The sequence below is a fragment of the Tripterygium wilfordii genome, chromosome 17 (assembly GCF_013401445.1).
Source record: "Tripterygium wilfordii isolate XIE 37 chromosome 17, ASM1340144v1, whole genome shotgun sequence".
Taxonomy (NCBI): Eukaryota; Viridiplantae; Streptophyta; class Magnoliopsida; order Celastrales; family Celastraceae; genus Tripterygium; species Tripterygium wilfordii.
In genome coordinates this window covers 9341806-9367161 of record NC_052248.1, presented here as the reverse complement: position 1 = coordinate 9367161, position 25356 = coordinate 9341806, and the positions used below count along the sequence as shown (strand labels likewise).

The following is a 25356-nucleotide window of genomic DNA, read 5'->3' as shown; positions in this document are numbered from 1 at the left end:
GTGCAAGCTTAGACTCTACACACCAATTCATATACCATATAGAATAAAAGACACTGATGTCAATATGTCTTTTCTCATTTTAAATGCTAAATATATTTTATTCAAATAAATAAATCGAGTTTGAATATTACATAAAATAATGGCCTTTAGCATACTATTCCTATCAATCTCTCACTTCTGCTCAAGGCCATGACGACGTCACTTCTCCGTTCGATCTCTCGTATCAAGTGATACTTGCGTTCAATGTTTTCCTTTTGAATGAGCTCTTAGTTCCTTTGAATTTGAAACTGCTCCGCTATTATCACAATAAAGTGTAATAGGCGACAGAGTTGTAGGCACCACATTCAAGTCTATAAGAAAGTTTCGGAGCCACACTGATTGTTTAGTTGCCTCAGAGGCTGCTACATATTCAGCTTCCATAGTGGAGTCAGCAATACAAGATTGCTTGACACTTCTCCAACTAATGGCTCCACCTCCCAATGTGAAAACATACCCTGAAGTTGATTTCCTGGAATCTTTGTCTGACTGAAAATCTGAATCTGTATACCCAGTGGGTATAAGCTCATCAGACTTGTAAACCAGCACATAATCTCTCGTTCTCCTTAGGTACTTGAGTATGTGCTTTACAACAATCCAATGTTCCATACCTGGATTAGACTGATATCTGCTAACTAGACCAACCATATAACATATGTCCGGTCTAGCACATATCATGACATACATGAGGCTTCCCACTGCCGAAGCATATGGTACTTGACTCATTTTCTTTATCTCATAAGCATCCTTAGGACAATGATCTCAAGATAAAGTAACTCCATATCTGTAAGGAAGAAATCATTTCTTGGAATCTTTCATGTCGAATCTTGCCAGGATGGTGTCAATGTAGACTCCCTGAGATAGGCCCAACATTCTTTGTTTCCGATTTCTCAGTAGTTTAATCCCAAGAATGTGGCCGGCTTCTCCCAAATCTTTCATTTCGAATTGACTACTCAACCAGACTTTAAGAGTAGATAATATACCTACATCATTTCCGATGAGTAATATATCATCTACATAAAATACTAAGAATACCACCACACTTCCATTGCTCCTTCTATAGATACAAGGTTCATCAGGACATTGCTCAAATCCATAGGATTTTTTGGCCTGGTCGAATCTTATATTCCAAAACCTAGATGCCTGCTTGAGTCCATAAATGGATCTCTTAAGCTTGCACAACAGGTGCTCTTGGTTTCTCGCTACAAATCCATCTGGTTGCACCATATAGATGCTTTCGTCAAGACTTCCATTTAGGAAAGCTATCTTGACATCCATTTGCCATATTTCATAATCATAATATGCTGCAATGGATAAAAGTATCCTGATAGATTTAAGCATTGCTACCGGCGAAAAGGTTTCCTCATAATCGATCCCTTCTTTCTGAGTGTACCCTTGCGCAACAAGCCTAGCTTTGAAGGTTTCAACCTTCCCATCCACCCCCTTATTTCTCTTGTAGATCCACTTGCAACCAATGGGTTTTACACCATTCGGTGATTCTACAAGTTCCCAGAATTGATTTGAGTACATGGACTCCATCTCAGATTTCATAGCTTTCTTTCAAGATATTGCATCTTTATCTTGGAGAGCTTCTTTGTAGTTACTGGGATCAGTATCTTGTTCAGTTGGGATCATTTCATACACTTCACCCAATAGAGCATACCGACTAGGTAATCTAGTTACCCTCCCACTACGACGAGGCTCTATTTGTTCGTTTGGAGTATTTTGGTGTGATGATTCTGTTCGATTTGTATCAGGATCTTCACGCTGATCTGGTTGATTCCCCAGCATGCCCTGATCATCCCTCTGAATAGAATCAATTTGGGATTCCACAATCCTCCCACTGTTATGTGGTACTGGATCGTTATCCTCAACTGGTGTTTCTTGAGTTGTTTGGTTTCCTTGTGTTTCCCTCTTAATTCTTCAAGAACAATCTTACTTTTGGGTTTGTGATTCATCATATAGTCTTCTTCTAAGAATCGGGCATTGGTGCTGACAATGACCTTCTGATCCTTAAGACTATAAAACAAACCACCTTTGGTACCTCGAGGGTATCCAGTGAAAAAACATACTTCTGTTCTTGATTCCAACTTCCCAGTGTTCCTTACCAGCACATAGGTCGGACTACCCCATATCCGTATATGGGCCAAGCTGGGCTTTCGCCCTGTCCATAATTCAGTAGGAGTAGTTGGTACTGACTTAGAAGGAACTAAGTTCAGAATGTAGGCAGCTGTTTCTAGGGTATAGCCCCAGAAGAATTTAGGCAACTCAGAAAAACTCATCATCGATCTTACCATTTCCATAAGAGTCCTATTCTTCCTTTCTGCCACACCATTTTGTTGTGGTGTGCCTGGCGCAGTCAGCTGGGATGAAATCCCCTCTGCATTTAAGTATTCCATAAACTCTCCCGAGAGGTATTTGCCACCACGATCACATCGTAGTGTTTTGATACTCTTTCATAAACGCTTCTCCGTAACTGCCTTATAACTTTTGAACATCTCAAAAGTTTCAGACTTACGGTGCATTAGAAAAATGTATCCATACCTTGAGTAATCGTCTATGAAAGTGACGAAGTACTCATAACCTCATCTTGCTTGGATAGTCATTGGACCACACACATCAGAATGTACCAACTCCAAACATTCTTTGGCTCTATACCCCTTGGCCGAAAATGGCCTCTTAGTCATCTTACCTTCCAAACATGATTCACAGACTGGAGGTTCCTCAACTTCTAATGAACTCAAAGGTCCATCTCGTACCAGTCTAGTATTCCTGTTTAGATTTATATGACCTAAGCGTAGATGCCAAAGATAAGTTTGATTTGGTTTCGAAGGTTCCTTTCTCTTAGATGGCAAAATTGTTGAGTTATTCAATTCATTACATATAGCAGAATTTGGACTTATAATGTAAAGATTATCTACCAAAGTACCATAACAGATAAAAGTTTATTGTACCTGATAACAATAGAGTTATCAAACTCAAAACAATATCCATTCAAAGTTAAAGATGGAACTGAAAGTAAATTTCATCTCATAGCTGGTACATAAAGACAATCGTTCAAAATTAAAGTCCTATCACTACTAAAACTCAAATGAAAAAATGCCTACTGCTTCTACTCTTAGTCTTGTTGCATCTCCCAAAAGCACGTAACTCTCTTCTTTATTTGGTCGTCTGGTTTCTGGAACCCCTGCAACGAATTGCAAACATGATTAGTGGCTCCAGTGTCTACACACCAAGATCCAGTAGACACAACCGCTAATTGTGTTTCGACAACAAATAAAAGAAAGTTACCTTGAGTATTCTTGCTTAGCCATGTTTGGCATTGCGTTTCCAATGTCCCTTCTGGCCACAGTGAAAACACTTGCCTTTCGACTTTTTCACTCCACCTTTTTTTTTTTTCACTCCACCTTGAATACCCTTGGAGTTGACTGACTTATTCTTCTTTTGAGTCTTTTTCTTCTTCTTACCTTTCAGTATAGTAGAAGATCCTTTCTCATTCAGATTGACCTTAGCTTGCTTAGGTTGAAGTTTTTCTACTCCTTTAAGCTCATTGAGAAGTTCAGGTAAGGTATAAAGCCTTTTGTTCATGTTATAGTTCAGCCAAAAATTCTCATAGCTATCAGGAAGAGATTGAAGTACAATATCGATCTGGCTTTCACCATCAATATCAGCACCAAGTACTTCGAGCTCATTCAAAAGACTCATCATCTTAAGAGTGTGCTCACTTACATTGGCTCCTTCCTTCATCTGGGTGTTTAGGAGTGTTTTCATGGCAGTCAGCCTTGCGGCTCTGCCTTGATCACCAAACATTTCCTTTAGGCTATAAATGATGTCATAGGCACTTGTCATATTCTGGTGTTGTGTTTGCAACACGTCTGGCATTGATGCTAACATGTAGCATCTAGCCATTTCATAAGCCTTCTTCCACTTCTTGTGAGCACTGATTTGCTCATCAGTGGCACCCTCCTCAGGCAATTCAAGGCATACTTCAGTCAACACAAATTTGTACTCTTTAGAGGTGAGCACAATATCCAAATTTCTTTTCCGGTTGACATAGTTTGTTCCATCCAACTTATGGTCTTTCAGTATAACAGATAATGGGTTGAATGAAGACATTTTGAAAAATTGAAAAATGACATATTCAGAAATTAATTTAAGACATACATGATTCGAATTATCTAAGATTGCACCCATAATCAATCATATAATTCGTTAACAATCAAAACACTTTAGCATGAAATTTCCTATCTCGGTGGGAGAATAAATTCCATGCAATTTAGTTCACATTAATTTTTGTTGTCTAGACAACACGCCGTGTCAAATGTAAATTTAATTAGTTAACTTGCTTTGGTCCTATAAATAATGGTATTGATTTCGATGGGAAATATTTCCATAATTTATAGTTAAGTGTATAACCATCACTTGATCATAATCTCACCATCTTCATAAAATTTATTCCGATGGGGAAATAATTTTATAATAAATGACTACTCATTATGACTATCAAGAAAACTAATAATCTGAGATATCTGTAATCGAAAATTTCGATAGGGAGGAAGGTCTAAGCCAACACATATTTTCAATTACATCTCTATTATATTTTCTTACCAATAATCCAAACTTAAAAAAATATTTCCGTAATTCCAAAACTCCTGGAATTGAGATATCTTAAAAAATGCATTGACCGGAATTTACGCATTTTGATATCACTGCCCAAAACCGAGATTCGTTATGGATTTTCTCCATGAAGTGAAACCACCATAGATTTTCAATTTAACGATTAACAAATCTAGCAACCAGGTCGTTCCCAGGAAGAGGGGGCTTTCCAAAAAACGGCGCGCAATTAAGTAACCTCAATCCTTGACAGAACTTTCTAGACATTACATTGTTAATCTTAAATTAGAGTACTTAAATGCATGAGTCGGAATTACACACTTTAGTTCCGAAAAGAATCTTAAGTTAAAAATGGATTTTCCCAAAATAATACTGTAGTCACATTTAATATCTCAACTTTCCGAATTTTATTATTACACATTTTTCTTTGAACCAATGATGGAAACGTAGGGTGATGTGTAACCCTTCTCCCACTTAATATTTTATTTTTTTGGGTGATTAGTATTTTATTTTCCATGTTTAGATAACATCCATAAATAAATAGGAATCCTAATCCAGCATGCCATTTAATTACAATCATACATGCAATTAAAATAAGAGACATAGTTAAAATAGGAAACCAAATCAATCAAGAGTCCTAGCTATCATGGTCTTCAATCAAGCCCGAATCTCAACTTGATTAGGAATCCCTGTTTGGAAACTGCTCGAAATACTGCTGTCCGAACTGCCCCGCGCCGGTTGCCCGATCTGCCCTCTGCCGCCCACATCTGTCCGGCAGCTTCCGACGGTGACCGCCGACTGTCGGATGCGCTAAAGCAATTGCTGCCAACACTTGCTGCTTGCGCTGGCAGCAGTAGCAGGCAGAGGTAGCAAGACTGTCGGTGTCCTTCGTCTCTTCGTTTCTTCATCTGTTTTTTTAAAAAAAATCCTAGCCTCCTTCAAACCGGAGTTCACAATCTAAAAATTCAATTTACAAAAATTCATACTCCTTTATTCGGAGTGAACAATTCTAAAATCATAATTAAAAAAAAATACTAGACCATGATAGCCAGAATTTCAGCCTGCAAAAACAAGTTAGCAATAACACCGAAAAACATAGATTATGCTAACAAATTAAATTTGATAAATTTTTGATTTTGTTTAACATCAATTACGTATCTATGACTGGCCTCTGATACCAATTGTTGGAAACATGCAACTCGCGGAAGTGTATAATGACCTCATAGACATAAATGATAGCTAGACAAGTTTCAAAAATTTCTTATCAAATACTAATCACCATAGCACAAACCATATATCAATTAATTGCAAGAAGATTATATACCTTGAGATCTCTCTGATCTGATCTCTAATAATCAAGAACGAAGGATGGAGTCAGTGAGTTTGATACTAAGCTCAAACCTACAGATCTTCCACCGTATGCACCAATTCCCAAACTTGGATTGAGAGGGTGGTCTCTTTTCTCCAAGAACCTGAAGAACACAAACCAAAACTAGTGGAAACGATTAGAGAGTAGAGAGACCAACTGGTGTCTCAAAACTTGTGTTAACAAAACACACACTATGTGTGTATTTATAGGGTTCGGCTACACCTAGGGTTTTCTCCCTAGGTGGGCCGGCCCCTAAGCCTCTCCCTCTCCTAATTCCGGTCCATTTTGATTTTCTTATATCTTCTAGTATTGGGCTTCTGGGTTACAGTGGGGACCAACTAGGAAAAATAAAACATGGGCTTCCTATGAATTTAATTATCAACCCAAACCCATGGACATAATTATAATTCATAAATTATAATATATTCCACTAAAATATTATAATTGCACTCCCCGTTTTATCTAAAATTAAATATGAGCCTTTCGTTATACTTGTTCATAAATTCCTCACGTTAAGTTACAGATACCCGTCAATTAAATATGCCACTGACATATAATATTTAATTGACATCTTTAAATATTTCCTTGATCTTACCGCTTAACTTATTTGAATGTGTCGGATTAATTAAAATCCACCTGCAGGGTTTTGACACAATCTCAAATCCTATAAGCATTCTCAAGAGGGTATCATCAATCCATAATTGGACATGAATTTTATTAACAGATTATTTTCCATCGTACATTTAATGCGGTGACCCAACTCACTTGGTGTTTGTTGGCCTGTACAAAAAGACCTCATCCTTTAGTAAATCAAAGTCTCGTACATTAAATGCACATGTACTAATAATCTTTAATAAATTAAGAATATGAACAATTCTATAACGTCTATGTGAGTGTACAATTTTCCATATAGTCAGACTAGGAAAATTGACTCACACGTAGTCCTGATCAATACACTCCAAGTGTACTGGTATAATAAGTTCAAGCTTTGCCGCTCTCCGTAACCAAGATAGGTATATACTGAAATACTATACCACAGCCAAGCCGACGGTTTGTCCAATTCCGTCTTAGCTGTGATCGCTTACTTATATTCGATAGGAACTTATGAATTGATCTTCCATGTGCAAGCTTAGACTCTACACACCAATTCATATACCATATAGAATAAAAGACACTGATGTCAATATGTCTTTTCTGATTTTAAATGCTAAATATATTTTATTCAAATAAATAAATCAAGTTTGAATATTATATAAAATTATAGCCTTCAGCATACTATTCCTATCAGAAATGAACATGACATGTAAACTTGACCTGACTTGGGTTACCAAGTAGTTGGGCTATGTCATTTTTGAAACTGTAAATATGTTAAAAATATACTTTTACTGTAAAATTTAGAGTTTAGAATTTAGAATAATTTTAAATAGTTTTAAATAGTTTCTATTGTGAGTGGTCCAATAAAGAAACAGCGTAAGAAACACCATATATATATATAAAGTTTATACTAACGAGAACAGAGAATGTTTACATTCATCATAATTCCATTTTATGCGCACTTGGGATTTCTGGAAAAAAAATATAAAATTGTAAAGATACAGCTAACTAATAACAGAAAATAGAGCATGTTTACAATCATCATAAGCCTATTTTTATATGCAGTTGGAGTTTCAGGAAAAAAAAAAAAAAAGATTATAAGGATAGAGCTAACTGATGAAACAAATAAAGAAAATTGCGAAGGAAAGAACTGAAACACCCATGAGTTCAAATTCCAATCGCATCAAGAAGTTGGGAGTGTTGAGAGACAGAGACTAATGAGTTTGCAACAATGGCACCACTAGCGGCAACTGCAGGAACGCCAATGCCTGGAAAAGTAGAATCTCCACAACAATAGAGCTGCGGCACGGGAGTTGAATGTCCGGGAAAGGAAGCTTGGCCTGCTTGTATTGCCGGACCATAGGTTCCTCTGTTCCTACGAAGATATCTTTCATGTGTCAATGGAGTCCCTACCAACTTAACTTCGCACTTCTCACGACTGAAGCCTGGACCAAGTGCGCGCTCCACAGCTCTCCACATAACCTGGCTTTGCCAAAGCAATATAATAAGCAAAAAGTAGGCTAATCATTGAGTCATGGATAAAACTAAACTAAGTTGCTGGGAACAATAAAAGTAGCTCATGCGTCGTTGTTCTCATGTTCCGATATATTAATCCAGCTATCAGATAACTGAAACTTTTAAGGTTTATCTAATGTGATTAAATGGTGTGGAGTGGATTTGGACAAAATGTTGAACCTCGGATCACTTCTCCTAGGATTTGAAGCTGTTTCAGGCTTAAAAGTAAATCTCAGTTAGAAAATGATCCCTTTACCAATGTACAGAAACTAATGTATAATCAAAAGCTCAACCATACTCAAGTGTAATTTACTGGAGTCACATAAAAACTATCAAATAAAGTCCTACCAGAATGCACATACGCACCTCTGATCGTTCAGCTTTGAGATTTTTGTATTTGTTGCTTCTACGATCAAGCCCTTCCCACAATTCAAATGGTTCGGTCCCTGGTGTGTAAGCATGTAACAGGTGCTTTCCCGATGGTGCCAGATCTGGACTAAGTACACTAGGGACAGATATCAAGACAACATTTTGATCAGCATCAACTCCTCTATGCCAATCGTTCACGACTATATGATGAATTCCCAAATCCTTGCTGATGCCCTGACCAGTAAAAAAGTTCATGGTTGAGACTTACATATAGGAATTATCTACAAGAAATACTGGTGATACATAGTTTTCTTTTAACAAGTAAAAGAATGAATGCAGTAATTTAATGTACCATATTGACAGCAGCAGCACCATTTCAATCCCATCAAAGTTGAATAACAAATATTGGATAAGGGTTACCACTTACCAGATACCCCATTTATTGATACTTTGGTTTGTTTGTTTCCTAAAGGGTTCCTGACTTCTAACTTGGACAATATATATGTATAATTCATGCTCCTACATTACACAAGAATCAATCATTGTATCCAGGAGCTGAATTGTATACCTGACTATTCATTTGAATTAACATTAAGAATCAACATTCATGTTCAGATGGTATGTGGAGGACTGAAACTTAAAGAACATCCAGAAACTACGAGAAACGAGAGGGCTCGAACAGAAATGCCCCAGAAAAAAAAGCAATGGCTAAAACAAGGCAATCCTTTGCCAAGTTAATTTCATGTAAGTAGATAAAATAATTCTAGAAGATCCCTTATGGATTTAGATGGTTCTATTTATAACTTTGGAACAGAAAACAATGATATCACATAATAAAATTACCCACCTCTGCATCAAAACCCAAATGAAGATGCATGAAAGATTCACATTGCGGTGTTGTGCTAACCCGGTCCATGTATGACTTAGGAACAACTTCCTTAGGCAACAGCTTTAGAGTGTCCCACATAGACGCATTGCTGATAACAGCCTTTTTTGCACGAACAAACTGCAGCATACATAATTCTTCCTTCATTTCATGCAAATTTGATAGTATGGATTCTCTATTACCACAACAATGAGAATCCACTCACTTGACCACTACTTAGCTTGACTCCAACAGCTCTATCCTTTTCAACAACTATCTCTTCCACATGACTCCTTAGAGAGATTCGTCCATTATACTTCTGAATTCCTCGAACAAGCGCATCAACAATAGCACCACTTCCGTGGAGAGGGTACTCAAGGGAGCATCCTGGCTTGTACCATTCTGCAAACATGTAAACCTGAAAGTAAAATTAAATAGAAAGTTTTACAAATGAACTTGGGATGCATCTAGATGCAAAATTTTCAAAGGAAAAGACAATGCAATTCGTAAAAGCAGATCTACAAAGAGAACAGAGCATAGATTAGGTATGAAATTTCTGATTTGATGCAAAAATTCAAAAGAAAGACGATAGAAGATGTGGTATATAAAAATTAATAGAACTTATCTATAGACTATTTGTGAAAAGAAAGAATTTCTGAAAAAATCATCATACTAAATATTTATTATGGCAATATATTTCTCTCTTTACGCAAATGAGTTGACAACTCAAAGAAGAGTTCTACGACAAAAAATAGTAATTAAAAAGTACCATAGAACAGTTCTAGAACACAAAATAGATTACTTACCATCTCTGCTGTAAGTATACCATTAGTTTTCACCCCTGCAAGCAGGAAAGCAAGGAGATCCACCCAGTTCCTTATAAAAGGGTCTTTCAGCTCCAATGAGTCGATGATTTCTGAGAAGGGTCTAGAAAGCTTTGAAGCACCAAAAACTCCCTGCGGTCCCATTTGGATAAAAGATTTTACCAAGGAGGGACCATATCTAGTTATAGCAGTGGAAAGAACACCCAGATCACTCCGAACTGATAGAGGAGGCAGAGCCATTGCAGCTGCAGACAATGGAAGGACCGCATCCTACAGCAGAAATGCATTTTGCACACGAGAAATTTTAAAAACTGGAAAAAAAATTGTTCACTCCTCTGAAATTCGTTCATCATGATATTTGGAAATTTCATGCCATAAGGTCATTAATGAAGCTCTATCTTTTTTTAATTATAGGATTTGGTGATTGTGTAAAAATTGGCCTTTGGTTTTCTCTTTTCATATAAACTTTTGAAATATTAGCATCGAAATCCAAAGAGATTGTATGCATCCCTAGCAAGGTACAAAAGAAAGATTACAACTTAATTTCCAGTATTAAAGGGAAAAACAGTACCATGACTTTTCTAATATAAATGGAGAAAATAAAGATTATAAGATAGGAAACTTGACAGTACTTACAAGAAGTTTTTTCCACTCTTGTACAGCATTAGGACTGGCATACTTTTCAAGATCCTGAAGAAGAATCAAATTTCCGATCAATGATCATGTAAAAACTCGTTCAGTATAAAGGAGCACTGTTACCACTCAAAGAGCTCAATCATAAAAACAAAGTTGCTTCGTAGGGAAAATGAGCACAAATAAACAATAGAGGCCAAATAAGTAGACAAATCACAATACTAGCTAATGGCAAAAAAAACCAATTTTCTTATTAATTTTCTTATTAATTTTTTTATAAAGTTTGTAAGTCTAATTTAGCTTCTTAAAAAAATCTGCTCTGATATATATATATAGATATATATATATATATATATATATACAGAAATTCTCCTATGTGGACCAAAAGTGTGGACCAAGTTTGTGGACTTGTTTTTCAACCATAGATGTGATGGGTCCCATAATAAATGTGTGGCCCCCACTTATGTTGTGATTGATTACCACCATTGGATTTTGGTCCACAAACTTGGTCCACACTTTTGGTCCACATAGGAGAATTCCTGATATATATATATATATATAGATATATATATTTTTGGTAAGCCACAAATATATATAAAACCAAAGGAGAGAGTACAATAGGGCATCTCAGTAGATAGCCTTAAAACAACCACATGAAATCAGAGCCCAGCCAACATAAACTAAAAAAGAAGATCAAGACAAGAGGCAAAACAAAAGACAATTACAGAGAGCACTACACAACAATTAAATTAAAAAGAGAGGCAGACTTTGCTGCCATCAGAGATAGGATGAATTCACTGCCAGCAAACACACAAGTTGGAATGATGGCCTGCAACATGAGGATGATGAAGATGAATAGTTATCCTGATTAGGTTGAAGTTCAATCACGCCTTAGCCACAAATCCGCAGAGTTCGAATGAAGCTTGCAGGGAGATGATTAAGAGTTTGTATGTGATCTAAACTTCCAGTTGGAGGCTCCCTCACTGAACTACCATCAGCCTCTGGAAATGTCTCCAACGTTCCCTAGCCAATTTCTTTGTTCACCCAAGGTTAACCTCAGCATTTGCAAAAGAACAAAACAAAGTAATGCCCTTTTATACATGGTTCCCAGCAAATGAGATACCCTCCCATAATAACCCCATGAATGCCCATATTAGCACACCTCTAATGGATGAACTCAGCAGTAACCACACCTAAGAACTTAACCACAGCTAAATAGAAACACTCTACAGCAGACAATGTTCACCAACCCATACAATATTTACCCTCCCATGAAGCCCAAAGATGATCATATTAGCGGAGAGTGGCAGGAAGCACTCCCATTGGAAGATCTCGGCACTAACCACACCAGAAAATTCATCTGCACATAATTTACCCACTACAGGACATATACCAGGAGGAGACTCCCACCAACACACCCACAATTACTGTTTATACACACCAGCTCAAATAGCTTCCAATTTTTGAAAAACCCAAAACAACATTCAACATTCAAGTACGAGAAATTCACATTGCCTTATTAAAGCATTCTGAAATGGTTGGTGCAGGAGATATGCTATATATAACAAGCAAAATTTCTTATGTGAAAGACTAGTGACACGGATAATTATCTTGCCTGACTATCTATTGACTTGTATGAAGATTGTTTCACATCAAACAAATATTTCCCACCACAAACAACTTAAAATAATTTTTCCTCAAGATAAAAGATGGATATTCATCATTACTTTTGTCACTATGAGAAATGCAGCCTTATCCATCCAAGACACAGAAGGACTTTATAGATTTAGTCATTTGCGATTGCAGAAACTTTTTATACTGTAATACCATGGTTAACTTTGTTTGAGGTGTTGAAGAACTCATGTGGGTTGGGTTTGGTTTTCCAAATATGCAAGAACACAATATTCAGATTTTTCTTTTCTTCAACTGAAATCTATATGTGCTTAATTCATATGTTTTTAATTTAGATTGTGGGGATGATATCTTGTGAAATCTTAAGTAATTGCTGCAATATTAGCATCTCAAATGGCTACAATCTTAACAAATTATAAATGGAAATCCACCTTGTAAAATTCTGTGGGTCCAATGCGCGACAAGAATTCACCTTCAGGTATGTAGACCATCCAGGAGTCATAACTCGCAGAGGGAATTGATTCACCTAAAGCATCCAGAACCTGACAATCATAATGAATACAGTCGTATGAGGGACTCAAATTGATGTCTTAAGGTGCACTAAAACTCAAGTAAGTATCCTTCCGGATAAAAGATTCAGATAATTTGTTTTGTCCATAAGCAAAAGACACCCATACTTAATCAAACTTATAAAATTGTATAGTGATTTAAATCAAATTGCAACAGATACATACACAGTAAGATGCAATTCATGTAAAGTTCTATGTTATGGAAAACACAAAACCTTAGAGTAAATAAAAATGGATAAAGTGCAAAATTTCGGAATAAAATTGTGCTATTGGTAAAAATTATCCTCTTCTTCTATCTGCTACACTTTCTTCTTCAGTTTCTCACCAAACAAAATCAAGAACCCAGGAAGCATGTGGAGTAGAAACTCACAAACACATGGAGAGGAAAGGCCAAAGAGAAAATGTGGAGAAAGAAACAACCTGTGCAAGAGGATTTGCCTGAGCACCTCTGGAGTTAAACCCAGAAAACAATGAAGGCCCAGAATCAAACTTGTAGCCTTTGATATCAAAAGAATGAGCAGCACCACCCGGCACGTCATGACTTTCTAACACAATAACATCTTGTTCGTATCTAGCAAGAAGGCCTGCACAACAAAGTCCACCAATGCCACTACCAATGACAACAATATCTGCCTCTGGCTTCCCTTCACAATCAATAATTCACCAACTTAAAACCCATTAAATTCCCAACACACAGAAAGAATTTTTTTTAAAAAAAGAAACACATGTATTATCAATTTGGGGAAAGACGAAGACCTGGAAAGGAAGTCTTTTCCTCGAGAGAGACAGAGCCATTGGAAGAGGGTCTTTCAGCATTAGAGTTCCGGGCAAAGACTGTTCTTTGCTTTCTTCCGCCGGAGAAATTTGGGGCGGGAGAGGCGGAGAGAGGGCGGTGTGTGCTCAGGTAATTTTGGAACACACATGAGGCCATGACACTCTCGAGGGAGAGATGGAGCACAAGATTTAAGAGGGAGGGAGGCCTCAAGTAACACGCTCGTCATTGAAACTTGAAAGTGTTGAAAGTTCAGAAACTCGCCACGTCATTGACTAGTTTGTTTCTAATTTATGATAAGATAAACATTATTTACATTCCATTTTTTATTGAATACATCTAGATTTAGTTAAAAATAAGGGAAATTAAATAGAAAGATAAAATAAAACATTTGTATTCTAATAAGGACAAATCGGAAAAAAGTTTAATTGCCCCTACATATGCATACATTTTCCTTTCTTATTCTTCTTCTTTTTCCTTTTGCTTTTTTCTTTTCTGCAACAAATACTCTTATTCTTTCTTCTACTTTCTTCTTCCTTGATCAGTGCCGCCTCTCTTCTTCATTCATTGTTTCTTCTCTCTTTTTTCCTTTGCTTGTGACATAGATTGGCGTTTATTCTTCTTCTTTCTTGCAATTAAAATTGAGGTTTCTTCTTCTTCCTTCGCTTGGGACAAAGACAGATCTGCAAAGCAGAGCTCTTGAAATAGAGAGAGAAATAGAGAACGAAAATGAAAAAGCTGTCATTTGATTGTCATCAATTTTATCTGTTTTAGAGCTGCTAATATTATATCTGTTTTTTGCATATGCTACAATTACATATGATAAGGCGCATAATCTTTCTTCATTTTTTGTATTTTTTTCTTTTGATTCTGGTTATGATGGATCTGTTTATATATAATCAATTTTGGATTTGTTAAAATTTTATCTGTTTCTCCAAAATATTATCTGTTTCATCTGTCATAAATTTTCAAATGAAATATGTCTAAAAAACATAACAAAATTAAACCAAATCAGTTTCACATGCCAAAAAATTTACAGATAACATATATATTCAACAATCCAGAATTTCATTATATATCATAATATGTTCATGAATACAATCATAAAATCTAAAAAAAATCACAAAAAATAAGATGGCAGCATTACATGTATTTCTATCGTGGTTTCCTAACTTCTCACATCTTATGCACATAATTTTCCTTCTCCACTATAAAAATAAGATATCTACTAGAAACAAATATTATATATTAGAAACAGATAACATATCAACAGGTGCAGGTCGAAACAGATAACAAATTACCATATTCTTGGGAATGATGGACCACCGTCGTCCGGTCACCGATCAAGGTCGCCGACACACCAAAACGAAGCGCCAGAGCACCACGACCAATCCCTAGCCATCATTCGCTGCCAATCCGACCACCGGAGACTTTGTCGCCCCCATCACGGGAGTGTAACCCATACCTAGACGCACCATCCCTGCCTATTGGCTAGTCGAAATAGTCGCCGAAAAAGGAAGATTCAATTTGGGTGTCAAATGGGGAAGATGAGAAGATGAGGGTATTTCTGCTAATAAATAAATATTTTTAACTGTTTATCCTTTATGGAATATTTTTTAAACTTAATGGACCTTATGGAACAAAACTTATTGGATTGTCCTTATTGGAACAAAACTTTTAGTGGGGGGACTTATCACTAATTTTCCCTTAAAAATATAACAATATTGAATACACCTATTTTTTGTGTTTTCTGAAAAATCACACTGTATACCCCAATGCATAACAGAAAATGAGTTTCTGAAGCATTTCATCAAACACCTTGTCTGCAACTCAGATTTGTATTAAATTGGCCTAAATTCTCCAATGCTTTAACCACACAATCATGAACCCACATGTGAAGATGGAAGCCCGATGATGTAGTGCTCATATACGCCAACCAAGTCTAACTCACTACCTCATGACCATGTATGCCACACCCATATCCCAGTAACCATTTTCACAACCCAGATACCCACACCCAAGCAAAACATAGGACCACACATCTACACCCAATGATACCCTTAAAACCAGAATGTTTAAAAAAAAAAAATCATCCCACCTTTCCACTCCAAAAAGGATCTTAAGAGAGAACCCATGTTTAGATGATACATTTAACCCAATAAATACCTACCTCACTCGGCCACTCCAATAAGAAGACCTGTTGAAATCAGAGTTGGTTGCTGATTCTTTGGAAATTGATGATGAGTGAGTCTCTGGTTAGGGGAGAAGGAGGGGAGAGGTGGTTGTTGTAACCGTCGAAGGTTAGGGTGGGTCTCCGTCTTCAGCTTGGTTGTAATACCCCGACTCAGAAATATCAAAGATTGGCTAAACTTAAAAAATAAAATAAATTTAAAAAAATGGTTAATTCAAGCATAAGGGCAAAACTGTAATTCTAGAGATTTAGAGGAAACATTAGTCATTTTTTTAAAAAAAAAGGGGAATCGCATAGCCCCCTCCCTCTCTCTTTCTTTTCTTCGTTTCTTCTTTCCTTCTTTCTTACTCTCACTTTTTTCTACTCTCCACCAATCAGCAGCTGACACCTCTTACCAAACATTTCTTCTGCCAATTTTGGTTGCTGGCTAGCCATCCTTTCCGGCCAATATTCATTCAAGCCTTTAGTTCACCTATATAGCTCCAAATCAAGATATTTGAGTCAAATTTTTTCCTACTTTCTTTAGTTGTTGGAAATTTGGGTTTTGACACATCAAAATCGTGTTATTTAGATTCAATTGGAGGAATCTACACTTGGGTAAGATCTCTACAATCTTGTATTTGAATTTTGGGGCTAGATTTGGTGAAGATTAATCTTAGAGTTTTATGAGTTGTGAGTTTGAGGATAATCTTTGAATATGATGAAATTAGTGATTAAATAGGTTGACTTAGACTTATTTATGATTATATTTCTAGATTCTATTATTGATTGGAGTTGTAATCCTGGGTAGGTGAGGTTCAAGAACTCGGAAAGTCTTGGGTAAGAAAAGATAAGAAATTCTTGATTTATTGGGTTGCTTTGTGTTAGATATGTGAAATTAAAGTTATTGGTATATTGATTTGGAGAATGGGCTTACCGAATAATAGGTTGATTGAGGCTGCAAAATTCAAGGTTGAGTATTAGCTTTACATACCTAGTTTTTGGAGTACAAGGCAGGGAAATTTCACCATTTCCATTTCCAATGCCTATATTCCTTCTATTAAGAGCGTTTATTTTTTTTTCTCATTGGCCATTGTTATTTCGTTCTTGTCTTAATTGTGCCTAAGGGAGAACAACCCTACTGTGTGATTATTTTGTTGTATGAAATCAGTGATATTGCTTACCCCACATGTTCAATCCTTTATTGAACATAAGTTATTCTTGAACATGCATCATATAGTAGTTTATATGTAAGATTGTATCTATATATTATTGCATAACCATGTTGGACATGCATTGTAGTCGCACAGTAGATGTTGGGTAAGGACTTGTACATCTCCTAGGTATCGTTGGTGTGAAATGTGGAATGTCGTTGGGCCGTTCGGGGCTACGACGAGTACTGGAACGTCGGTGGGCTGGGTCAGGATTCCATATCTGCTAGAAGTACCATACGGTAATGTCGTTGAGTTGTTCAGGGTCCCGTTGAGTACAGGGATGCCGGTGGGTCAAGTTAGGATCCCGTAAGGTGTTGTTATTTACTTGTGTTTTTGGTGTATATGATGTTAGATACCATATTGTTGCACCTGCATTTTCTTTAATATTTCAGCCTTGATATTGATTATTCATTCTCTATTATTCCCTACTCGGTCTTCTGCTCACCTTTTCTTTTTCTTTCCCTCCCCATAGGTGAGTCTAGTTTCGGTACCAGGGTTACGGATCAGGAGGAGCGTGTGTGACATGGATAGACCTGGAGAGTGATAGGACCTAGATGGTTCAAATATGTTGGTAATGTTATCCGTACTTGTTGTACTTGATTTCTTTGGTTGAGACCTGTTATTTGGTACACCAATTCGATGGATAATTGGACGATCGAGAGGGTGCTCCGTGTGATCGAAATTATCGAACCGGGTTTGTGGACTACATGTCCTGACTTTGAATATACTTGCAGGGTTATATGTCCTTGCATGTGGATTATATGTGATGATTATATGAGTTGTTAGATGGCCTAAGGCCCTTCCTAGGTTTGAGAAATGATATGTGATATTGCTGCGCATTTTCTCTAGGTTGGCATTCTTCGAAATACGAGAAGGTGCTGCTAGATTTTTCGGTGACGTGGTGATTGATTAAGTAGTAGTATAACTAGGCTTGATATGAATGATGTTGACATTTATGACTATTGAATGGTGACTCGTGATTGGTGACGTAAGATGGCACAAATATAACGCCTTCCAGGTCGGGATTTTACATTTTGGTATCGGAGCTATGTGGTCCTTCCTACTAGTGAGGAGCCACCAGCATCAATGAGAGACATTGTGGAGATAGTGAGGTCGCTTGCTCAGGCGGTACAGACACAGATGGCTGGGCACCTGGGGGCCGCAGTGAGGAGCAAATTTCAGGAGCTAATATTGAGGATAGAGCTATGCCGAGACCAGAACGAGAGTTATACGAGAAGAAGCAGCTGCAGAAGACCAATCCCCCAGAATTTTTTGGAGAGGGGGAGGGATATGAGGCTGGAGAGTGGTTATGCCAGATGAGCAGGCGATTAGATACCTTGGCTATACCAGACAATAGGCGAGTGATGCTGATCTCCTATTACCTGAGGGTGACAATTTTTGAGTGGTAGGATTCCTTAGATCAAAGGAAGAATGATTTGACTTGGGTGTCCTTTAAACTACTATTCAAGCAGCGTTTCGTGCCACGGTCCTTTCAGGCAATAAGGCCAAGTAGTATCTTGACTTGGTGTAGACACCTGAGATGACAGTGTCACAGTACACTAAGAAGTACGAGGAGCTATACAAGGATGAGAAAAAGTATGCTTCAAATGATGAGAGCAAGGCTAAGAAATATCGAGACGGTCTACTTTCGAGCATCTATAGGATAGTGATTGCTTCTAGGGTGCGGACTTATGATGAGACAATGGATATGACACTAGAGTTAGAGCGAGGTGAACGCAACTCCAGCCAGTACTGGGATGTGCAGAAGGGTCATACAACTTCAACAGCTAGTGGCAATGGAGGAGGTAGCTAGAAGAAACAGAGGACTGAGTTCCAGGTCCTGAGGGGTAAAAGAGTTGACCGAGGCAAGGGTTCGGGGCCACTGGATGGCAAGATTATGTGTTTCAAGTGTGGTCAGGAGGGCCATAAGAAGAACCAGTGCACTATCAAGGGAATTACGTGTTATGGGTCTGGTATGATTGGTCACAGGAAGAACGAGTGCCCACAGGGTGGCAGAACCCCAGAGCAATCACAGGCACTAGGTTTACCACCTCCAGTTCCTACTCTGGTTCTTCCTTCTACTGTTTCTTCGGGAGGGAGGGGGCGAGGTAGATCTAAGCAGCAGCCAGCCCTGACTAATGGGCGAGCATTTGCATTAGGACACCAGGAGGCACCTAAGCATCCTAACTTCATTGGAGGTATCTTTCTCATTTCAAATTGTTAGGCAAAAATGTTATTTGATTCAGGCGCTACGACATCATTCATTTCTGCGTCTCTTGCATGTGCATTGAGTTTGGAAGTCTCTCCAATGAGGCGAATGTTTACGATAGATACCCCTTTTTGGGCATTTCACCTCATTGGAGGGTATAGTCTTTGATTGTGTGTGTCGGTTCGAGAGTGTAGTCCTAACGACTGATCTGTATGTCTTGGACTTCAAGGATTTCGATGTGATCTCTAGAGTGGATTGGTTAACGAAGCATCATCCGATGTTGGGGTTTTGGGAGAGGAAGGTCACTCTTAATTTACTAGAAAGAGGGGAGATACAGTTACACGGATCGAAGAGGGTTCCATGTCCTCACTTCATGGACAACCCTTCATACCAGGATTGTAAGGTCATGAGTTTGACAACTTTGACGCCTAGAGGTGATGTAGCTACTCCGATATTTGTGGTAGAGGAGTATATGGATGTATTTTCAGAGGAGTTACCAGGATTATCACCGAAGAGGGAGATTGACTTTGCCATTGAGTTGCATTTGAATGTTAAGCCAATTTCAATTCCACCATATCGGACGGCTCTGGTAGAATTGAAAAAGTTAATGACTCAGTTGGAAGAGTTGCAAGACTTGGGATTTATTAGACCGAGTGAGTCCCCGTGGAGAGCACCGTATTGTTTGTAAAGAAGAAAGATGGCTCGTTGAGGATGTGTATAGACCATCAACAATTGAACAAGGTTACGGTGAAAAACAAATATCCGTTGCCATGGATAAATGATTTGTTTGACCAGTTGAGAGGTGCTAGGCATTTCTTTAAGATTGACTTGCGTTCCGGATATCACCAGTTGAGAATTAGAAATGAAGATATTTTGAAGACGACATTTAGGACACGATATGGACACTATGAGTTTTTAGTGATGCCATTTGGGTTGACAAATGCTCCGCAGTGTTCATGGATTTGATGCAGAGGGTCCTTCGTCCATTTTTGGATAGATTTATGGTTGTGTTCATTGATGATATTTTGGTTTATTCTCCGAGGGTAGAGGAGCATGAGGAACACTTCAGACTTGTATTGCAAACGTTGAGGGATAATCAGTTAAATGCTAAGTTGAGCAAATGTGAGTTTTGGGCCACGGAGATAAAATTCCTAGGTCATGTGATCAAGCAAGAGGGCATTGCAGTAGATTACTCTAAGGTTGAATCAGTGCTGAATTGGGAGAGGCCTAAGAATATTATGAAGATTTGGAGTTTCTTGGGATTAGTGAGGTATTATAGGATATTTATTCAAGACTTTTCGCGTGTTGCCACACCTACGATGCAACTCACGTGAAAAGGTACACCGTTTGTGTGGTCAGATGAGTGTGAGAAAGCTTTTGAGTTTAAGGGTAGGTTGACATCTCCACTGGTGTTAGTGGTTCTAGAGAGAAGTGTAGGATACCAAGTGTATTGCAATGCTTCCGGAAGGGATTTAGGTTGTGTGTTGATGCAAAGAGATAGGGTAGTAGAGTATGGTTTTAGGTTGTTGAAAGCACATTAGAAAAACTATCCAGTTTATGATTTGGAGTTAGCTACAATTGTATTTGCTTTGAAGCAATGGAGGTGTTACCTTTATAGAGAGAAATTTCAGGTCTTTTCAGATCACAAAAGTCTTAAGTATTTATTCACCCAAAGAGAGTTGAATTTGCTACAAAGGAGGTGGATGGAGTACTTAGAGGGCTATGACTTTAATTTGCAATATCACTTGGGTAAAGCAAATGTGGTTGCGGATGCATTGGGTAGGAAGCATAGAGTTACTAGTTTGTTTATACATGAGTGGGAAATTGTAGAGACAATAAATCAATTTGGTTTGGGGTTACAGGGTGTAGAGGAAAAAGTATACTTGGGTAGCATGACTTCTAGACCGATGTTGATTCAAAAGGTGATGGATACACAAAATAGGGATTCAATTTTTGATACATTTACGGAGGACTCTGGATGGGTTCAGGGTGATGATGGAGGTGTGAGGTTCGCGGGAAGATTGATAGTACCATATGACAAAGAGCTACAAGAGGAGATCTTGAAAGAAGCGCACCATATAGTTAGATTTATGGCAAGATGCTTGACATGTCAACAAGTGAAGACGGAACACCAAAGGCCTGTGGGATTGCTACAACCCTTACCGGTGGCACAATGGAAATAGGAGATGATGACTATGGACTTTATGACGGCGTTGCCGATGACGTCTAAGCAAAAATGATACAGTCTAGGGGATAGTCGATAGATTGACCAAATCAGCTCATTTCCTAACGGTGAACAAGACGGACAACTTAGAGTCATTGAGTACTTTGTACGTGCAGGAGATAGTGTGACTCCCCGGAGTGCCACTGTCTATTGTGTCGGATCGAGACCCGTAATTCATCAGTAGATTTTAGGGCAGTTTACAAGAGGTCTTAGGGACGATGCTAGACTTCACCATGCTGTATCACCCACAGAACGATAGGCAGAACGAGAGGACTATTCAGATTTTGGAGAATATGTTACGTGCTTGTGTGGTAGATTTTGGTGGTAATTGGGAGCAATATCTACGTTTGGCAGAATTTGTGTACAACAACTTATATCAGAGTAGCATTGGGATGGCACTATTTGAAGCGCTTTATGGGAGGCCTTGTAGGTCGCCCTTGTGTTGGGCGGAGGTTGGGGAGAAAGTAGTATCGGGACCCAAAATGGTGAAAGAGACGAGAGATGGAATTGAGAAGATTAGAAAAAGGTTGCTTAGGACTCAAAGCAGGCGAAAGTCCTAAGCAGACAAGAGGAGGAGGCCATTGGAATTTGCGGTTGGTGACAAGGTATTCTTGAAGGTTAGTCCATGACGTGGAATTCAAAGGTATAGCAAGCAAGGGAAATTGGCACCGTGGTTTGTAGGTCCTTTTGAGATTCTTGAGCTAGTTGGACCGATAGCCTCTCGTTTGGCACTTCCATCAAAGTTGGCTAAAGTTCACAATGTGTTTCACGTTTTTATGCTACGAAAGTATGAGCCGGATCCATCACATGTCTTAGATTGGACCATATTGGAAGTGGAGGAATATGGAAGCTACACCCTTCGATGGATGAGGAATTTGGATCGAAAGGACAAGGTCACAAGGTCAAGTGTGATACCTCCTTGGTTAAAGTCTTGTGGATGTATTACGACATGGAAGAAGCGACTTGGGATCTTGAGTCGAAGATGAAGGAGAAGTATCCGCATTTGTTCGCAAGTCTAGGTGCGTTTCCAAATTTTGGGGATGAAATTTCTTTAAGAGGGAAATGATGTAATACCTCGACCCAGAAATATCAAAGATTGGCTAAACTTTAAAAAAATTAAATAAATAAAATTAAATAAATTCAAAAGAAATAGTTAATTCAAGCATAAGGGCAAAACTATAATTCTAGAGATTTAGAGGACACATTAGTCATTTAAAAAAAGGGGGCCATCACACAACCCTCTCCCTCTCTCTTCTTTTCTTCATTTATCCTTTCCTTCTTTCTTACTCTCACTTTCTTCTACTCTCCACCAATCAACAGCTGCCACCTTCTACCAGCCATTTCTCCGGCCAGTTCTGGTTGCCGGCCAGCCACCCTTTTCTTCCAACATTCATTCAAGCCTTTAGTTCACCTATTTAGCTCCAAATCAAGGTATTTGAGTCAAAAAAAATTTCTACTTTCTTTAGTTGCTGGAAATTTGGGTTTTGACACATCAAAATCTTGTTATTTAGGTTCAATTGGAGGAATCTACACTTGGGTAAGATCTCTACAACCTTGTATTCGAATTTTGGGGCTAGATTTGGTGAAGATTAATCTTAGGGTTTTATGAGTTGTGGGTTTGAGGATAATCTTTGAATATGTTGAAATTAGTGATTAAATAGGTTGACTTAGACTTATTTATGATTGTATTTCTAGATTCTATTGTTTATTGGAGTTGCAAGCTTGGGTAGGTGAGGTTCAAGAACTTGGAAAGTCTTGGGTAAGAAAAGGAAAGGAATTCTTGATTTATTGGGTTGCTTTGTGTTAGATATGTGAAATTAAAGTTATTGGTATATTGATTTGGAGAATGAGCTTACCGAATAATAGGTTGATTGAGGCCGGAGAATTCAAGGTTGAGTATTTGCTTTACATAGCTAGTTTTTGGAGTACAAGGTAGGGAAATTTCACCCTTTCCATTTTCAATGGTTATATTCCTTCTATTGAGAGCGTTTATTTTTTTTCTCATTGGTCATTATTATTTCGTTCTAGCCTTAATTGTGCCTAAGGAAGAACAACCCTATTGTGTGATTATTTTATTGTATGAAATGAGTGATATTGCTTACCCTACATGTTCAATAGATTGAACATGAGTTATTCTTGAACATGTATCATGTAGTAGTATATATGTAGGATTGTATGTATACATTATTGCATAACCATGTTGGACAGACATTGTACTTGCACGGTAGATGTTGGGTAAAGACTCGTACATCTCCTAGGTATGGTTGGTGTGAAATATGGAATGTCGTTGGGCCGTTCAGGGTTCCAACGAGTATGGGAACGCCAGTGGGCCGGGTCAAGATTTCATATGTGCTAGAAATACCATACAGTGATGTCGTTGGGCTGTTCAGGGTCCCGTTGAATACAGGGATGCCGGTGGGCTAAGTAAAAATCTCGTAAGGTGTTGTTATTTACTTGTGTTTTTGGTGTACATGATGTTAGATATCATATTGTTGCACCTCTATTTTCTTAATATTTTAGCATTGATATTAATTATTCATTCTCTATTATTCCCTACTGGGCACTCTGCTCACCTTTTCTTTTTCTTTCCCTTATCATAGGTGAGTCTAGTTCTGGTACCAGGGTTGCGGATCAAAAGGAGCGTGCGTGACATGGATAGACCTGGAGAGTGATAGGACCTAGATGGTTCGAGTATTTTGGTTATGTTATCCGTACTTGTTGTACTTGATTTCTTTGGTTGAGACTTGTTATTTGGTATACCAATTCGATGGATAATTGGACGGTCGGGAGGGTGCTCCTTGTGATCGGAACTACCGAACCGGGTTTGTGGACTACATGTCTTGACTTTGAATATACTTGTAGGGTAACCCTTTGTGTTGATTGCGTTGACTATATGTCCTTGCATGTGGATTATATGTGATGATTATGTAAGTTGTTAGATGGCCTGAGGCCCTACCTAGGTTTGAGAAATGATATGTGATATTACTGCGCATTTTCTCGAGGTTGGCATTCTTCGAAATACGGGGAGGTGTCGCCGAATTTTTTGGTGATGTGGTGGTTGATTAAGTCATAGTATAACTAGGCCTAATATGATTGATGTTGACATTTATGACTATCGAATGGTGACTCGTGATTGGTGACGTAAGATGGTACCAATAGTAATGTCTTCCTGGTCGGGGCTTTAAATTGGTGACGAAGCAAGAGAGAAGAGAAGAATTTGGGTTAGAATGATAGGGTTTCGTCTTCAATTTCGTGACAAAAGAAGGAGAGGATAAGAATTCGGGTTGAGAATGATAGGGTCAATGGGGTGTTGAGAGAGTAGGGTTTTTGCAACATTATTGGGGTGTACTTAGTAAAGTAAGGGGTGCAAATAATGTTTATCATAAAATGCCCAGAAATATTTGTTGCCGGCCCACAGCAACCCATTTGGCTAAAGAATCGACCTAGAAATTGAAAGTTATGAAACATTTGATGTGGATAATCAACATGAACAGAATGAAAGTCACAATGGCTCCATTAAAAACAACAATGTTTGAATGTATAATATCATTCGATTTAATATTTAATATATAATTAATACTTCAATTATGTTTGATATTATTTTGTATATAAATACATGTAATGGTCATTTGTGAATGAGAGAGAAAAGCAAGAAATAAGTATTCTCTTCCATTACTCGTCTATTTCATAAGAAAAATGAAATCTATACATAGAATTATTATACATAATTGTACATAACCTATGTGG

At 38.0% G+C, this 25356-nt stretch overlaps 2 protein-coding genes across 4 annotated transcripts; one reads left to right on the top strand and one right to left on the bottom strand.

The window, feature by feature from the left end:
• Positions 1-7678: 7678 nt before the first annotated feature.
• On the bottom strand, positions 7679-16135 carry LOC119982542 (prolycopene isomerase, chloroplastic). 3 transcript variants are annotated; one of them, XM_038825988.1, is made up of 12 exons: positions 15963-16135; positions 15094-15283; positions 14241-14475; positions 13777-14078; positions 13441-13664; positions 12883-12993; positions 10823-10876; positions 10169-10456; positions 9589-9780; positions 9345-9503; positions 8495-8731; positions 7679-8095 (listed from the first exon to the last, which is right to left on the bottom strand). In XM_038825988.1, the coding sequence occupies exons 4-12, from the start codon at positions 13949-13951 to the stop codon at positions 7781-7783; spliced, it is 1755 nt and encodes a 584-aa protein (XP_038681916.1). In that variant the 5' UTR covers positions 13952-14078; positions 14241-14475; positions 15094-15283; positions 15963-16135; the 3' UTR covers positions 7679-7780. The 3 variants fall into 3 exon arrangements, with proteins under 3 accessions (XP_038681916.1, XP_038681917.1, XP_038681918.1); XM_038825989.1 differs by having other exon boundaries at positions 14241-14490; positions 15094-16135; XM_038825990.1 differs by having other exon boundaries at positions 13441-13604; positions 15094-16135.
• A 4953-nt stretch (positions 16136-21088) lies between these two features.
• On the top strand, positions 21089-21568 carry LOC119981884. Its single transcript, XM_038825025.1, has one exon. It carries the CDS (start codon positions 21089-21091, stop codon positions 21566-21568), a length of 480 nt encoding a protein of 159 aa, XP_038680953.1.
• Positions 21569-25356: the final 3788 nt, after the last annotated feature.

Bases quoted from the DNA above. Each gene is read 5' to 3' on its own strand.
- LOC119982542 (XM_038825989.1), bottom strand. From the start codon at position 13,951: ATGGCCTCATGTGTGTTCCAAAATTACCTGAGCACACACCGCCCTCTC. The intron at 9,504-9,588 runs GTGAGTGGATTC...TGTATGCTGCAG, and splicing joins TCAAGCTAAGTAGTGGTCAA to TTTGTTCGTGCAAAAAAGGC. The intron at 8,732-9,344 runs GTGGGTAATTTT...TTTACTGGTCAG, and splicing joins ATTTGGGTTTTGATGCAGAG to GGCATCAGCAAGGATTTGGG.
- LOC119981884 (XM_038825025.1), top strand. From the start codon at position 21,089: ATGGAGTACTTAGAGGGCTATGACTTTAATTTGCAATATCACTTGGGT.